The sequence below is a fragment of the Typha latifolia genome, chromosome 1 (genome assembly GCF_019914945.1).
Source record: "Typha latifolia isolate L0001 chromosome 1, TyphaL0001v2, whole genome shotgun sequence".
Lineage (NCBI taxonomy): Eukaryota > Viridiplantae > Streptophyta > Magnoliopsida > Poales > Typhaceae > Typha > Typha latifolia.
In genome coordinates, this window is record NC_133086.1 from 9,175,435 (window position 1) to 9,193,762 (window position 18,328).

At 35.1% G+C, this 18,328-nt stretch overlaps 1 protein-coding gene across 1 annotated transcript; it reads right to left on the minus strand.

The window, feature by feature from the left end:
* Window positions 1-5,688: 5,688 nt before the first annotated feature.
* Window positions 5,689-8,734, minus strand: LOC140780599 (uncharacterized). The gene is made up of 7 exons (XM_073126251.1): window positions 8,602-8,734; window positions 7,909-8,019; window positions 7,495-7,577; window positions 6,854-6,940; window positions 6,561-6,709; window positions 6,318-6,449; window positions 5,689-6,106 (listed from the first exon to the last, which is right to left on the minus strand). Exons 2-7 carry the CDS (start codon window positions 8,015-8,017, stop codon window positions 5,917-5,919), a joined length of 750 nt encoding a protein of 249 aa, XP_072982352.1. The 5' UTR covers window positions 8,018-8,019; window positions 8,602-8,734; the 3' UTR covers window positions 5,689-5,916.
* Window positions 8,735-18,328: the final 9,594 nt, after the last annotated feature.

The following is an 18,328-nucleotide window of genomic DNA, read 5'->3' on the forward strand; positions in this document are numbered from 1 at the left end:
AGTGGATGAATTAAATAAAATGCTCAATAAAGTTAAATATGAGAGATTGATCACTGGTCTAGAATAAGATGTTAGGATAAGATGTGAGTGAGAATGGGTTCGTCAATCTTCGGTATGCTAATGATACTTTATTATTCTTGAGGGCTAATAGGAGAGAGGTGAGGGTACTGAAGTTCTTATTACATGGTTTTGAGGCAGTATCTGGCCTGAAAATTAATTTTGAAAAAAAGTTCCTTAGTATATTTAGGAACTAATAAAAAAAAAGGATGAGTTAGTTGTTATGCTAAATTACAAAACTGAGGCTTTGCTTATTAAATATTTGAGGCTACAATTGCATGATAGTTAGCTGAGGAAAAATGATTGGATGATAGTCATTGATAAGGTGGAAAAAGGTTTGTAGGATGGAAATGAAAGCTTTTATTTTTGGGTGGTCGTATAACTCTTATTAACTCTATTTTAAGTGCAGTTCTTCTATACTTCATATCTTTCATTTTTATGCCTGCCTAGATTTGTAAAAGAATTGATAAGTTGAAGAGAAAGTTTTTTTTGGCGTGGGACAGTGGATAATAAGAAAGATTATGACTTAACAAATTGGAATAAGGTTTGCAAAAGAAAAGAGTTTGAAGGAATGAGAATTGTAAACTTACAAGAGCTGAAGATGTCCTTATTGGCTAAATAGTGGTGGAGATTATTAAACTCAGAGAATCAAATGTGGGCTTCGATTGTTATATTTTTTTTTGTGGGGTGGGGGTGAGGTTCTATAGAATGGTGTAGTCTTTAAAGTGAGAATGAATTGGGAGGCTCACAATGACAAACTGACAAAATTCTGGAAAGATATTTGGATAGAGGAATGTTCCTTGGTAATCAAATTTCCGTATCCTTTTCAGATTGTGTGGGATGAAGAGGTCTCTATTAGTGATGGTTAGCCTGAAAGGTGGAATTGGGATCTTAAATATTGAAGAATGCTCTTTGTAAATCTACTTCTAGAGGAGCAGTAGTTGATTAATTTTGTGGAAGAAAATTGTAATAAGGAAGATAATGGAAATGATAAGATTAAGTGGTGATTTGAGAACAATAGAATTTTTACAATGAAATCATTATACTGTTTCCTTAATTATGGAGGTGTGATTTCCTGAAATCTGCCTAAAATCTGGAAATTGAAAATTTCTCGAAAAGTTTGAGCTTTCCTTTAGTTGGTTTGTAACAATAGAGTGTTAACTTGTGTGTTTTGTTCAAGGGATGAGATGATGGATTATTTATTCTTGAGATGCAAATATGGTGATGTTGTGCTGCGACAAATGAAGAGGGCCATATGGATTAACAATCATATAAAACATGTAAATTATTGGTTCCGGACTGATAAGTTGAAGTTGAGCAAAGATAAGAAGAAATGGTGGTATATATGGCTGAGTGTATTAATATGGAGTATCTGGCAAGAACGGAATAATCAAAATTTTTAAAATTGTGCTAAGTCAATTAATGCATTTGAACATAAGGTGACATCCTTGTTCCTATAATGGGCAAAGACTTAGGGAGGAGATGTAGTGAAGCGAGTTCAGAAGCTGACATAAACTTGTCGAAAGAGGAGTTGGTGAATATAGAAGATTAATGATGCTGGCTTTGTGCCTTCTCTATTCTTAGTCTAGAAAACCTTATGGAGTGTTTGGACATGTGCTCTATTGTTAGTAATTGGGATTATGTTAATTTATGGTAGACTTTTTGATTTATCTAGTTTTGTTATAGTTGAGATTATGTTATGTTAGTGAACTGATGTTGGTCATAGGTGGTTGTTTTGTTAGAAGTTGTTAGTAGGACTGGTTGATAGTCCATTTGTTGTAATAGATTTCTTGTTTCTGATTTTGTGATGTATCTTGATAGAAGATCATCACTAATTAAGTTTCAATAAAATATGTGTTGTAGTCTGAAAAAAAAGTCTATAACTTTTCTCTTGCCATTTAATTTTATGCTATTACTTTCTTTTTTTCGTTATATGAATGTACTTTCACTCTTTTTTGAGTTTTTGACAATTTTAAGTATGTCCCTAATTTTTTTACGCATCTAAATTATATCAAAACTTAAATATGAGATAATGTTTGTTTGGAACTACTAACCTACGCAACGACTTCTAAGTATAAGTTGCTCACTTAATTTATATGAAATTTCAAATCCTCTAAAATCTATCCATCACCAACGACCCATTGCTCATCTATTACAAGTGCAGTTGTATTGCCATTGATATATAGATTTATTCATTCAATGAAACAGAAGTATAGTCGTAGTTATTAGAATCAGACAAGACATTGACTTGGTTAAGAGTCAGGGCACTAGGTGACTAGGTGATTGGTTCAACCGATAGTTTGCTCGGTCGAATTGCTAGTTTTTTAAAAATATTTAAATAATATATAAATAGATCTAAATAATTCTAAAAATAAATAAATATCTTATAAAGTAGTATAAGTGTATGTATATCCCTCAAAACAAATATTATATATATAAATATTCTCATAGTTATTTTCAAGTTAAGTTATTTAATATAAAAATATAAAAGTACTATTGACTGAGAGAAATACTTAAAAACAAGAATAAGAATTTTTTTCTCTTTTTATATTTAAATTATTTAAATTTTAATAGTAGTTTATTTTAAGTAGTATTCATGCAAAAAAAATAAGGATTTTAAAAGTTATACGTGCAAGAAATTTATATACATGTATACATGTAAATATGAACTTTAGATAGACATATAAGCACATAAAGGAATTTTCAAAGCCTTATGTGCAAAAAAAAAACTAATTTAAAAACAATAGATATGTTATAAACTAAATATTTTAAAAATTTTAGGACTAAAATACCATTAAGATATAAAATAAAATAATTAAATATTAGAGATAATTTTGTAATTTTGTAAAAGAAAAATAGACCTAACTAGCTGGCCAAAAACTAGCCGGGTTGCACAGTTCACTAGGTCAATCAGTTTTTATCGGGTTGATTGCTTATCCAGTCTAAAAATAAAACCAAACCGGTTTGGTGGTTGGTTCACTTGTCCGGACCAATTTAGATAACTATGAATATAGTCCAATAGAGAAACTGATACACATGAATTATGATAAATATTTTAGCAAATACTCACTTGGTGGGCTCTATGTGGTCTAAATTGATAGTTGTTATAACCAATGAGTTTGTATAATAATTTGAGCTTTATAACAAAATGACGCTACCATTATTAGTCTTTTTAGAGAGAAGTGAGAACATAATAGCGCCTTATTAGATACCAATGCTATTAGAATTCAAATTCGAGTACTTTCATACAACATGAGCATATGAGCCCCTTTAACCAAGCTTTATTCCATTGGCAATGGTTATCATTGGGTTTTAAAAGCTTATTTGCAAATTTTGGTTCCTTTTTGTTAATAGCTAGGAATTCGATTCATAGATTATTCTATGATTGATCTCAATTGAGCATAGTGCTTGAATTGACTATTTTCTTGCAAGCTACTTGAGACAAAGTTGATGTAATAAAAGTTTTGAAAGCATGCATCTAGGTTATTCATGTTAGGGACCGCAATTAGGGTTTATTATCTAGAATCTGGATATGATGCTATATTTATCATCTTAGCTGCCAATTTGTCATCAGCCGCCAGTTTTCACTATTGGTAATTTGTGCAATGTTGTATTATTCTTTTATATGATGTGTCTAATGAATTTAACTTTAGTTATCAAGCCCTTTTCAAGTTTTGAAAAATAAGCTAGTTGATAATAAAACACAATTTTGTGTGCCTTGCCTTCTTTTAATATAGCTCTAGTACACTGCTCTAGTTTCTAAAACAATACAAAGCTTTTGGATAGCTTATTTCCAATATAGATCATGAAATTTATAATATAGAAGAAATCTGATTGATACCTTGTTGGTAGAGGAGCAATAGATGATCAATATGGTGCAGAATAGTGAGATTGTTCTGGATAGGAGGCCTGATAGGGCTAGTTGGAGGTTTAATACCAATATGATTTGTATTGTTAAATCCTTGTATAACCTACTAAAAATGGGGGAGAAATTGCCAGAAGTTTATCTAGCATATGAAAATTGAGAATTCTTCAAAGCTTATTTGTGGCTGGTGTGTAATAATAGAATCCTCACTAGAGATAATTTGCTTAGAAAAGGCTCGATGGGATGTTCGAAGTGTGTTTTGTATGGGAAGGAAGAGTCAGTAGTTGCATATCTATTCATCAGATGTCCATATTATAAAAAGATTTTATGTCAGCTTGCACAACTCTTTGGGTTTAAAAAGAAACCAAAACTGGTGAGAGATCTATTTTTTTAATATAATATTTGAAGCATAGAGACAAAGAAAATAAAAAGTGGTGGCAAATCCTAATGTCTGCTATGATATGGAGTAATTGGTTGGAAAAAAGAAGAGAATTTTCCAAAGCAAGAGTAAAGATTGGAAAGTAGTGACTTGTGGTGTTAAAGATTTATTTCTTGGCTGGTGAATAATCCAAGGAGAGAACAAGAGATCCAAAGGGCGAAAGTTGGTTTATTGTGAAAGATCTGGAGATCCTGTAATTTTGGAGGATTAGTTTTGCTGTGGTGGCTTTAGTATTAAAACTTTGTATTTGTTTGTAGTCTTTATGTGGGATTATATGCTCTAGATTGTGGTGTTTTGTTTTGTTGTTGGCATTTAAAACTTTGTCTTTGTGGTGGTTTGGTTGTGATGTGTTGTTTTAGTTGTTAGGTCGGTTAGCTTTCATATCGGCTTTGCAGTTTGGTGGTTAATTAAGTTTCTAAATGAAACAGAGCAAATGCCTGTTCTTTTTTAAGACCTCGAGATTTAGCACCATAGTGCTGCTTGCTGGGCTTAGTAACACTAGAGAAATTATTCAGTTCTATAGCGGTGGAAATCTATTTAATTGAATGGGTTCTTAAAAATTTATTGTTAAGCATGCTATAACTTTTCTGTCGTACTATCCTCCTATTTTTATTGAACAGTAAATCTATGCAATCAACGATGGTGCAAATGTTCTCCATATCTCTCTATCTCAAAAAGAAAAAAACGATGGCACAAATGCTATAACTTTTCTTAGAAATTTATCGTTCAGCGACGGCTCATTGCTCGTCCGTTACAATGTTAGCTTTACTAATTCAACTGATGCACAAGAACTATGTATGTGTGCTGGAGTTTTGCTGTTGGCCAATGGTTAGGCTAGCAAAGATCTGCAGTAAGAAAGTTGAAATGTCATAGCCATCGAGTGTTTGCTTTGAACTACTGATGAAGGTGGGTTATATTGTCAGTTAGCACTACCGGGCACTGCACTTCAAAGTTAATTATCACTACACAGTACACAGTCATACTATTTGGCCCAACTTATCTTTCTGCTACAAGCATTATTCCTGTACCCAAGCAGATAAAAACAAGCAGCTCTAAATCCTCCTAAAATGCATGCAGTACGATTTATTTTTTCTGAGTAGTAAATCAGTTTGCAGTCTGCTCAGCTTATATAAGCTGTTGCCAATAAGGTGACACATCTGAAGAGTGATCATCCCTCTAATCCCAAAAGAGACTTTTTAGGTTCCCCCTCTTTGCGCTTGAACAAGGCCAACAAACAGTAATGATGCAAAATAGAGTTTATGTTAACTTTCTTTCACAACTGAGACCATAAGTATAACTTGTATGATCAATATATATCTCAGGGATGTAAACCAAAGCAAATATATTGAGAGAAAAAAAAATCTATAAGAATGATCTTGGGTGGAGCAGTTACACCATGAAAATTAATCCGTTTCTTCACAAACAAAAGGCAGTGGAAGGCACAAAGCAATCACAAATAGGTGTCCAAGGTCAGTCAAGATGATTACGACTGGAGGCCATATGCTTTCTATAAGCACTGAATGCAGTTTCATTTTCTTGAGAAAAGGCTCAAATCTCATGGCTTGACATGCTCCCTAATAAACTGCTCTACTTGCGACACCTCACCGGTCAAACCAGATGACTCTGCCACAGCGACCTTGTTCCGGCACTGAGCAAAAGTGAACAGCTCACCAGGAACTCCGAGCATGAATTCATTGGTGATATCAGCAGTAGAGATTGCATTCCTTGATGTTCGAAGCTTGTCGCTGCAAAAAGTTATAGCGATGTTGAAGATGGTGATAACAAGATGACAATGATAATGGTCATAGAAGAAAAAAATCAACCATGTCATTCCTTACATACAGTGACAATGTGTATCATTTACTACAAACTTATCCTTCATTTCTTTTTTCTCACTTTTTTGCTAACCAGATGGTCTCTTATCATAAGCGAAAGCGAGAGAATTCTAGGTCTTACATTTCTTTCTCCAACTGTTTCCTGATGAATTCCTTTGAGTGTGCTGTCACTTTATCTGTCTTGTTACACACTATGAGGATGGGGATTCTCCTCTTCACTACGCTCGACTTTGTCAGAATATCATATAAGTACCTTTCACACAGGAAAGAACACTAAATTAAAAAACTGGCATATACTTGCAATGATCTTCTCTAAGAACAGCAATAACAATTTTTCAAGCAAAAAATGCAGGCAAAAAATTACTCTGCAGCAGGCCGACAGAGTGGTAAGAAATCCAGAGCGTCCACAACAAAAATGAGACCAGCAGCTTGAGGTAAGAACTCATCAAGCTTGGGTTTGAGCCTTGAATGACCAGGAACATCAACCAAATGTACAGGTTTTATTTTCCCCTTCTGCAGATAGGAAGAACAGCACAATGAATGTACACTGACCAGTTACTATGGAGTTCCTCCATAATCTTTCTGAAAAAAACGAGGCAGCAATATGTATAGTATGATTTGCTTCTTGTGATGTGGAACATAAGGAATCAGCTATACCTTTTCAAGTTCAGAATGCATCACAAAGCTACCATCATTTGGTTCCATTGAAGTTACAGTACCTTGATGTGGAGAGCCATCTCGAAGCTAGGAGACAAACAAAAGTATATAAATTAGTGCACATACTGATTAACAAATCAAACTATAATGCACCTATGTTTTGCTAAAAAAATTGCTGGCACCTCTAATAAACTAAAAGCACTTCAAAATAGATCGTTCAGAAGTTTGTTGCTGATCAAGTTCAAATTTTACAAGTGCTAATACAGAAAGCATCTTAAAATTGAATGCTTATGTAAAATAATGCTGCATTACATGTGCACATGCAAGGAATTTTGGCAACAAGGAGATAATCATAAAAATCTGACAACTCTTAATACTAATCTTATTCCTTGTTACTAGCTTTAAAGATAAGACATTGACTCTCTCCTATATCGTTCTTGTTTGATATTTGGCATTGTCTTTGACAGAACTTCACTTGTAGACTTGCAGCAGTCAATATATCAATCATGGATATGGTCAGATCTCATATGCTTATCTTTCTTCAAGCTGTCAATTATTAAAACAAGGAGGATAGTGCAAAGAAAAGTTATAGCATTCAACAACAAATTTTTACAAACTCATTAAATGAAATAGATTTCTACCTGGTAGAAGAGAACAGTTTTTCCACTGCCACTTAGCCCAGCAAGCACTATGGTGTTAGATTTGGAGGTCTTCAGAAAGGAGACTGAGATAAAATAAAAGTAACACAATATCACTATGATTCATTAGATTTGTTATGTTCAAATGGGAGCAGAATAAGTTCCACAAACTTTTAACTTTATATCAAGATTCTTTGATACTTTACAGCCGATTACAAAATTAAGGTCTCTCAGTTTTGTAAAACCAATTCTAGCACAGTTGCACTTCAGTAATCGGTGTTTTAATGGATGTTTTTTTTATCTACATCCAGTTCTACTGGTCTTTCTTATAAATGGTCAGAAGATAGAAACTTGAAAAGTTGATACGACATATCTATATAAAACAAAAATGTAGAATTGTTGGTGCAGTCAACTTACAAAAAATAAAGAAGACAAATGGTAGGATCAAAATAGCAAGAGCAACATAGATTTGCTGAACTGGCTGTTGGCGAAACCATTGTTCAAGTTGATAAACCGACTGCTCCATATCTGCAGGACAGCAAGTGAATTTTTTTATTACAATGAAAACGTTAAATGAGTGAACAAAATAAATAGGAAACAAAAAAAAAAACAAGAATAAGATTACTTACATTGTAAACTGTCCAAAAACTTCATAATATTTTAGAAACTAGAAACTAGAGCAATGTACTAGGGATGGATCAAAAGCAAGTAAAGTACGCAAAATCGTGTGTTTCGTCAACTAGCTTATTTTATTGAACTTGAAAAGGGCTTAATAGCTAAAATTAAATTGATGAGACCCATCATGAAAGGCATAGTACGATATAGCACAAACTATCAGCAATAGAAACTGGCCACTCCATAGTGGTAAATATATCACTACAAATCTATATCAAGGCTCTAGATAGCAAACCCTTGTTACGGTTTCCTACATGAAGTAGCTAGATGCACGCTTCCAGAAATTTGTTACATCATCGAAGTAGCAGATAGCTTGCAAGAATATATTCAATTCAAGAACTGTGCTGAAATGAGATCAATTTTACAATAATCTGTGAATCGAATTCCCCGACGTTAATCAAAAGTGCGAGAGTGAGAGTGAGAGTGAGAGAGTACGTGTTGTGCGCCGCTCGCCACCACTACCGTGCACTGCTCGCTAACCGCCGTCGTGCGCCGTGGACAGTTGGAGGAGAGGGCTTGAGAGAGGAGAGGAGAGGAGGAGCTCGACTAGGGCTGGATGAAGTTTCTTATTTTTCAACTAGGCCTGGCCAACCCGCTAAGCCCACCCGACCCGCTAGGCCCTCCGGACCCGCTAGGCCAGCCGACAGCTTTTGCAGCGCGGCCCGTAGGCCGGCCCCACCAAATCGGCCGCATGAAGCCTAGAAGGGTGAAAATTGATCCCCGAATGTTTGACCCACGTCTATATTCATATTTTTTTTATTCAAATGTATATTGGGATACAGATATTAAACGAATAGTAAAATTTAGAATCATATAAATATAGATCGAATAATTTTGGACGCGGATCCGATTTTAAACAGATGCGAATCAAATTTTAAATAAAGTATGACATTTATTTTAGAAACAATTAACACAAAATATTAAGAGTTCTAAAAAAAAATCTTGCATATCAAATACATATAAATCATTTTTTTACAAAACTGATGCACATCCTTTCTCATTCTCTCTTTTTCCAAAATAACTTATCATCAACATCTAAACCAAAAATAATATAGTTCGAGTTTCCCTAGAGAAGATCCTCTAATTCTGCTTTTTTTTCAAAGGAGTAATGAAAGGGCCCCCCAATATCAAGTCGAATGTCTTCCACAACCTTTTGGGGATCCGAGAGGAGCGCCACTCTAACCAGTAGGTTATGAGAGAGGGAGGAGGTTTTGGTAAATTGTATGGCTGGCTAGGTGAAGTAATCCTACAGTGAACATAAGAAAGGGCACTCAACAAGAGGTGGCTTCCTAATTTTAAAGTATCATTATCACACGTAGGGCAAACTATAAGTCTTTGATGGCCTTTTCAAGTTGTGATGCCTACAATGTGGATTTTGTTGAGAGTAACTAGTTATAAGAAAGTTTTGAGTACCACCTATGAGGAGAAAATCAATCATAGATTTAGAGGAATAGTCATCGATTGAGGCTATCATAGTGAACCTTTAAAGTAGGCTTAAAATCTCATTCATCTCCAGAGTTGGTTGGCTAAGATATTTGTCCACCTCAGTCGCTTACCAAAAAAAAAGTGTTAAATTCTTCTGAGTAGAAGTCCTATAGGTGAGAAGGATACGAGTGATGAGAGACAAGTTTCCAAATGAGGGATTCTCTCATAATCTCACTCAATTGCCTCTTTCACTCGAGTGAAAGGAGCATCCTCTAGAAGACTATCTGTGAGGATGCCCCACTAGATGGAAGAGCATCTCCAAGGGGCATCAATACGAGGGATGCATTGTCTAAAACAGTCTATACTGAAAAGCCTCAATAAAAGGACATCAAACTAGGGGTGCAAACGGATCGGATATAAACTAAATAGTGCTTAACCCACATTCGGATTTATATTTTTAGTTCGGATTGTATTCGAATATAGATATTAGATAGATAGCAAAATTTAAAACCAATCTTAACTAAACGAATACGAATAATTTTTGGATAAAGATTTGGATTTTAAACAGATGTTGATCAAATTTTAAATAAATTATGATCCTTTTGTTACGAACTAGCCTAATCCAATCCGCAACGGTTCCAGACTCAATGAAGTATGTAACTTCCAAGAAAATTTGCGAACAATCTAACCAATGGATCCTCTAGAAATTTGGAAATGTTGTTTCTCTCGAAGATAACTTTCCAACGAATCCAAGATCATAGAATTCAGATGGTTAGATCTTAAGATATCGACCAAAGAGTGGTCGAAGGCTAATTAAATTCTAGTTTGATAGCCTTCTAATAGCTAGATGGATGCTAGTAGGGGTGGCAATCGGGTCGGGTTAAGCGGGTTCGAGTCGGGTCAGATTCAGGTCGGGTCAACATTACCTTGACATGAACATGACCCGATTAATAAACAGGTTGCATTTAGTAAACACGGACATAACCCGATTGATAAATGGGTAACACGACACGACCCGCCTAACACGTTTAATAAATGGGTCAAGTTAACACGACACACTAACACGACCCGTCTAACCCGTATACTTAAACGGGTCGTGTTAACCCGACACGTTAACACGACCCGTCTAACCTGTTTAATATAAATCATATATAAAATTTAATATTTACTAATTTATTATATATAAATGGTGTATTACACAAATAAAATAACCTATTTTTAACTCAAAATTCATACAATATTAAAATTACAATCATAATAATTCATCATAATAAAACCCATCCAATTGAGTTTAGAACAAAATTTTAATTTTCAAAAAGTGTATCATAGATTCATACAAACAAAATAATACATTTCCAACTCAAAACTTATACAATATCAAAATTACAATCCTAATAATTCATCATAACAAAACCCATACAATAGAGTTTAGAACAAAGTTCCAAATCTCAAAAAAGTGTATCATACATTCATACAAACAAAATAATACATTTCCAACTTAAAACTTATACAATATCAAAATTACAATCCTAATAATTTAACATAACAAAAATCCATACAATATAGTTTAAAATAAAGTTCCAACAAAGTCCATACAATCCCATGATAATTAGAACAAAATTTAGAGTTTACAATCCATTACAAATTACAAATAGTTTAAAATATGCAAACACTATCATTAAGCTCTCCATCTCCAAATATCATGACCCTGCCAAAAAAAACAAAAAGTAAACATCTAAAATATAAAATATATACAAAACTTCACTTACATTAGTTAATGAGCATTCACCGGATTTAGATTTATGCATTTGAGCATTCACCAGATTCTACAACTTCACTTGCAGTAGCTATTAAGTCCAAATTTGTAATATCTTCCGTTAGCTCCTCCAATGCTACCAATCTCGAGTTTTTGAATATTTATGTAAAAAAATAATTAGTAGACTAAACTTTTTGAATATTTATATAAAAAAATAATAATATACTTACCTGTAGTATGAAACAACCAATCTCGAGTACAAATTAAAGCTTCCAGATTCAAAAGCACCTGTGGAGATAGGAATACTTAATATATCACATGCCATGAGAGAAAGATCTGGATATCGAAATTGATTAGATTTCCAATAATTAAGAATATCCAATTTAGAACTTCGATCAATTCGAGGCTCTTCAATATACAATTCTAATTGTGACTTTTGTGATTTGCTCACAAACTCAAAACTCTCAAATGAATCAAACTCCTACATAAAAAAAAATTATTATTCTGAATATAAAAAAAATTTAAAAAAAATATAATTATACGAACATACTAATAGTATTAAATTACCTTCATAATAAAGCTGTTATCTTCAGTATCATTTGAAACTTTACATAAAGTAGCTGAAGATGTCATATCGGAAACTTTAGAAGTATTCTGAACATAGTAATCAAAAAGAGCAAACAATTTCTCGCGGATCTTTATCATCTCATAAAAAGAGCCATAAAATTTGTTGTATGAGAATTTCACAAAATGTATTTTGAATCGTGGATCTAGAATTATAGCTATCGCCAAAATAATACTATATTATTTCCAATATTTTTCAAACTTTACATTCATCTATGTGGCTATATGACTAATAAAATTATCGGAGCTTTGCATGCCTTCCAATATATTCAATTGGATCAAAACCACCTTAGGAAAGTACAAATTTGTTGTAGGATATATAGATCTAGAAAATAGAGATGTAACATCATAAAACAACTTCAAAAACTTGCAAATCTTTTCAGCGTTACCCCATTCTTCTTGTGATGGACAATATTTGTAATTTGAATCACTCAATTGTAAATAAAGAAATGCACGATGATATATAATAGCACTGTCAAGCATTAAGTAAGTTGAATTCCATCTTATAGGAACATCTTGTCTTAATCCTTTACTGCTATTTAAAGAAACTTATTTAACACACTCAGCAAATCTCTGTTTTCTGACTTGTGACCCCTTAACATATTTGATACTTTCTCTGATTTTGAATACAGAATCATTTATTTCTTTCAGACATTCTTACACTATTAAGTTAAGAATATGAGCACAACAACAAACATGAAAGAAATCACCATCACATAATAAAGCATCATTCAACATAAGTTGGCTCCTCAACAACTCAACAAACAAATCATTTGCAGATGCATTATCAAGTGTTATGGAAAATAACTTTTTCTCTATACCCCATTCAGTCAACAATGTATAAATCTTATCAAACAAAACTAAAGGTTTGTTTTTTTTTTCTTTAACTACTAGAATTCTCTCCACCAACTATGGGAGGAGGAACCTCCTCAGAAATATTTTCTCCATCTTTAGAAAATATCTCCATACTATCATCACCTATAACTAAAATGAAAGCAAAAAAAAATAATATCATAACATGGAACCAAAGCTATGAAACTAAATTAAATTGAACTAAAATCAAGTAAGATAAACTTGACTAATAGATCAAACAAGAAATTAAAAAAATAGATCTTTCTGAACTTGGCTAAATGGTGTGCTAAATCGCTAATTAATTGAAATTCTGAAATAGATCTTTCTGATGCATTTGCTACTATGCAAATTTTTTATTATAACACCGGAATCCTTCCTTCTCTCTGAAAAGAAAATCATGACAATTGTTCTATAGTTTTTTTGTCTCTTTATAACTGTAAGGATTTGTCTGCTAATTGGACTTTATTAGTAACATACCTTTTGGTTGCAGGAAGGTGGGGAAGAAATGATGGCGTATGTAGTAACCCCACACTCTTTCACCAAGTGAGCTCTCTTAATACTTCTTGAAACTCAGGTCAGTTCTTCAATTTTTTTTAAAAGCTTAATCTCTCTTTCTTCCTTGAGGAGAAAAGTGGGAGTTTCCCCCTCTGTTTATGAATCATTAACATGACCTACAATTATTCCATCCTCTTCTTCTTCACCAACCATCTCATGGTTATGGTTCACCAGAATCATTATTCACCGACATCTATCTGGTGATCGAAGTTTTAAGACTCACAATATCTGTAACTTTATAGACATCCAACAGGTCTAGAAGTCAACTCTAAGATTAGATAATTATATTTGATGGAAGTAACCATACCAGGTGTAGATGGGAAGGGGGCGCGAGGGGCTCGGGTGTCCGGCGGCGCGACGCAAGGAGCTCGGGTGTAGAACTGTAGATAGGAAGGGGGCAACGGCAGGCTGGTGTGGGAATTGAGGAAATAAAGTGGGAGTTGGGACTTTGGTCTTTGGCCAAAGTCTTTGGGTGACGAGTTTTAGGGTATGAGGGTATTTGGGTAAAATTAGAAATTTAGAATATATATGTGTGTGGTGGGTTCGCGGGTCGACCCAACCCACCCGACCCGTTTACTTAAACGGGTTAAACGGGTCAAGCGGGTCAGAGGCATAAACCCGAACACGACCCGATTAATAATCGGGTTAGGCGGGTTGACTCGTTTATGACCCGAACCCGATTAATCTAAACCCAAACCTGATTAACATTCGGGTTATCGTGTCGGGTTATCGGGTCGGGTCAAGTTTTGCCACCCCTAGATGCTAGGTTTAGTTCTTGGTGTGAAGGGGAAGAAGTTGTTATAGAAGAGGAAGGTTAGAAGCTGGAAGAGGTCGACCACCCAAGTAGAGATAAGTAGAGGAGGTGGAAGAAGGGAGGTAGGAGAGGGTGCCAATCGCTAGAGATAAGTAGAGGAGGAGATAAAGTCAAAGCCAATTCCAATATCATCATCATACTCCAATTAGGTTTCCTCCACATATATATAGAGGCTCACTCTAGGGACTCATCAACTAAATTAAATAACTCTAACAAATCCTAACAAATTAATAACTAAGTTAAAACCCTAACAAACTAACAAAATCAGTCTTCCTTATCTTCTTTTGTTTCGTTGCTTATCTTCTCAGATTAAGTTTTCGTTTTGTTATAGATAGATTCTGAATCTGGAGAAGTCATGAATATAAAAGTTGTAAAATTATGGAGGTTGGCGACCCTATCCAACTGGTTTGATATTATTTGGATATGTATAGAATATTTTGCGAATATTTTTCCGAAATTGTGTAGAGTTGGATTTGGCTAATTAAATAAAATCATAACCTACTAAGACTCTAACTAAACCAAATAACCAAATAAGATAATTAGACTCAATCCATTGAGCCTAATCTCCCTTTGATGTGATCCGATCTGACCCGGTTCGCATCACTTTTATTTAGACATAATTAATACAAAAATATTGAGTTTTACAAAAAATAAATTTTTTATATGTCAAATACATATAAAATTAGAAAAATTAATCTCTACAAATAAGATATAACACATCATTAGTAATAATATCAATATTCACTATTTAAATAAGTAAATTAAAAATTGTAACTCATTCAAAAAAATATGTGGATAAATGGATATCCGATATCCATATTCGAATCTGAAAATTATATCTTACCTGTATCTGAATATGTATCCAAGTTATTTCTTAAAATTCTATTGGTATCTAAATCCATATCTGAATCAAATAGAAATTTTTTATCCAAATCTGATCTGAATCAGGTTGGATAGTAGGTCGGGTCGGAGTTAATCCGACCCGTTTTCACCCCTACCTCAAACCCACCAAAATGGCTTTAGCAAGCAAACCTTTAGCCTAATTAACCAAACATAGCAAGCTACTTGCCTTGTCCTCGTCTCTCAAAGAAAAAGAGCCATCAAATTGAGTCAATTTGTTGGATGACCTATAGATGAGCCCAGAACACTAGTAGGAAATGAAAAGATATGGAAGAAATGATCATTTTGACCGAGATGAGTCTTGCACCAATTGAGAGTGTTACACACTGTCCAGCCTACCACACACTACTCATGTGCCACACACTATTCCTAACCTTTACATATGATATCAATATCACATATAGCATTAAACATCTCAGAGCAACTAAAGATAATAGAAATTGGGAATTATACCCTATCTAACAAGGACCATAACCATTAGGATAAATACAACTTGAACGCTCATGTCGTAACACTTGGTAAAAATATATATATATATATAGAAGTAGGGTCACATGCAAAGCGGGGGACCATTTCCTTCCCTCTCGAAAAATACAACTATGATAGCTGGAGATAAAGATTGATAAATAATTCGTGTAACATGTCTGACAAATAGCATATGGTTGAATGTCTATAGGTTCTAGACCTTAGATGTATGGTCTTATCAACATCACACCTCATATGCAACATTCTGCTTTGATCCTACCATGATAGTCGAGTCATTTAGGTAGAGTCTAGTTGATTATCTTTACTTACTATTTTCAATTTTAAACTAAAGCAGATATTCCATGGATGTAAGCCCAATAAAGCATATTAAATTTGACCCCTATGCCTCTACTCTTATAAATAGGACGACTAGTCATACGTTAATTATAATCATGGAATAAATATTGGGTTTCGTTAATTATTAACTTGCTTTATCTATTAATTGTAGTCGCCTATTTTTCTAAAAGTAGATTCTTAACCATAAAAACCTTACCAAGCTACCAAATCTTAATCCACATCTTCTCTCATAAGCCACCCTACTAAACAGCTAGCCTCCACCATTCCACAGCCATCCACAACATCAGTATTTTCATTGCAACCCGGTTTGACATTCCCTTACCCTTTTGGCCATAACTTCTTACTCTAATCTCCAAATCAACTCAAATTAGAGCAAAAAAAAATCTAACACGTGAGAATACCACTCATAAAAATTTCATAATTTCTATGAACGAATCAATACGGATTTAATTTGAAATATTGGTATTAAAGTCACAGCTCCTCGGCCGATGGTGAACACATGATCTAAGGCAAATATGAAGGAGATTGTGATCATAGAGGACCAGGAACATGATCCATCCATGTGGAAGTTTCTTTGGTGCCACCACCGTCCACTTCCATCGACAAGCCACCAGCGTGGGTGAAGACTATATTTATAAAAAAAAAATTTGGCCAATTTGAAAAATAACTTAAAGGAGATGAAACTTCCCTCAAGGACTCGATCCAAGCCTTGGAAGATGCTCTATCAGCCGCTCACAAACCAACCTGCATTGCCAGCACTGCCGGCCATGGCAGAATCGGCCTCCAATGGTGAGAAAAACTTAAATCATGAGGGAAAAAAAGAGCATGCCAAACTGTAACTACAACCCCTCCTCCAGTTACGATGGACCTCTTACCACCTCAACGGACTCTCCTAACCACAACAACGATGTTGGAGCAGTCCCCATCGACATCTTTCCTGGACATAATGGAAGCTAGGGCCTCGAAGCCCCAATTTTCCGCCAATGGTGATCTAAACCCTCTTGGTCCAAGCCACCACTGTCGATCCTTTCCTATTACTCTGCATCCGAGCTAGCTTGACGACAGACATAGGAGATGGCCAGTAGATCGCTCATGATGACCCTCTCTACTGTAGCAAATACATACATGGTGACAATGGTTCGCTTCTACTACTCGACTCCAAGCCCGTAGTGGACTCCGTAGCCATCAGCAATGGTTCGCTTCCCCCACAACCTTCATAAGATCTCTCTCATCGAAGTGCCACCCACCATCTGCCTCACCACCGTAGCTCCATTACAGTGGATCCCTAGGTACTAGCCATAACCACCAGAGGCTACGGGGAATGCCCAAGGCGTGTCGTGGTGGCCTAAGTAGCAAGCTTAGCTCGTGGAAAATAACTTCCTTCCACTACCACATGCCGATGTTCCACTGCTGTGGGGACTAGTCATAGGTTGACTGCCGACGATCCACGACCTAACCAAGACGTTGTCAGCGCCCATGCAATCTGTGGCAGCGTCCCTAGGCCAAAACACAATTCCAAGCTAAGGGTTAAGGTTAGGGCAAATTGGTGGAGAAGATTGAGCGCACACATCACGAGGCAGGCCAAATTTTTTAATACTAGTTGGAAACTCATGAGCACAACTTGAGGCCCTCGTACAAGCCCGAGGATGACTAGTGGGACGATCAAACGAGCTCGTTGTGTTAGCTAACTGAGCCAGACCTACGCGTAGGCCTAGCTCGATACAAGCTAAGCCCATAAGCTTATGACTTATGTGGCTATCACGCATCGTGAGGCCACATGATTCTCTATGATGGATCACATTAGGGAATTCAAAATCGTATCGTTAAACTTAATTTTCCAAAATTCTGAAGAGAAGACCTACTTAATATAATAGTTTTTTACATACCATGACACACCCAAGCACCAAAATGTCCAGCTCGCATAATTTCACTAGATGGCATGGTGATTAGGTGGTACCAGTTGGTAGAGCAAAGTAGATCATTTGAGTCTTGTCAGGCCTTTGCTGATGCGAACTATGCTACATTCGGTGCAACCTAGTATAAGGACTTTTAGGCCATGTTGACTAAGCTGACTTGGTCAATAGATAAGTAGGAGTAGTTATGGGTTAATCATAACTGTGGAACAAGTATTGAGTTTAGTTAATTATTTAACTTGCATTTATATTTTAATCGTAGTTGTGTATCTCTCTATGAGTAGATCTTAACCTTGGAAATCCTACCAAACTATAAAACCCTAATCCATACCTTCTCTCACAAGCCATCCTACCCCATGGCTAACCTCCACCATCCCAAAACCGTCCGCCACCCTACAACGACCGCAACAACATCAATATTCCTATTTAAGCCTCATTTTGACTGACCATAATTTTTTGCCCCGTGTTATGATCCGATCACATGGGTTAAGTCGAGTCAAA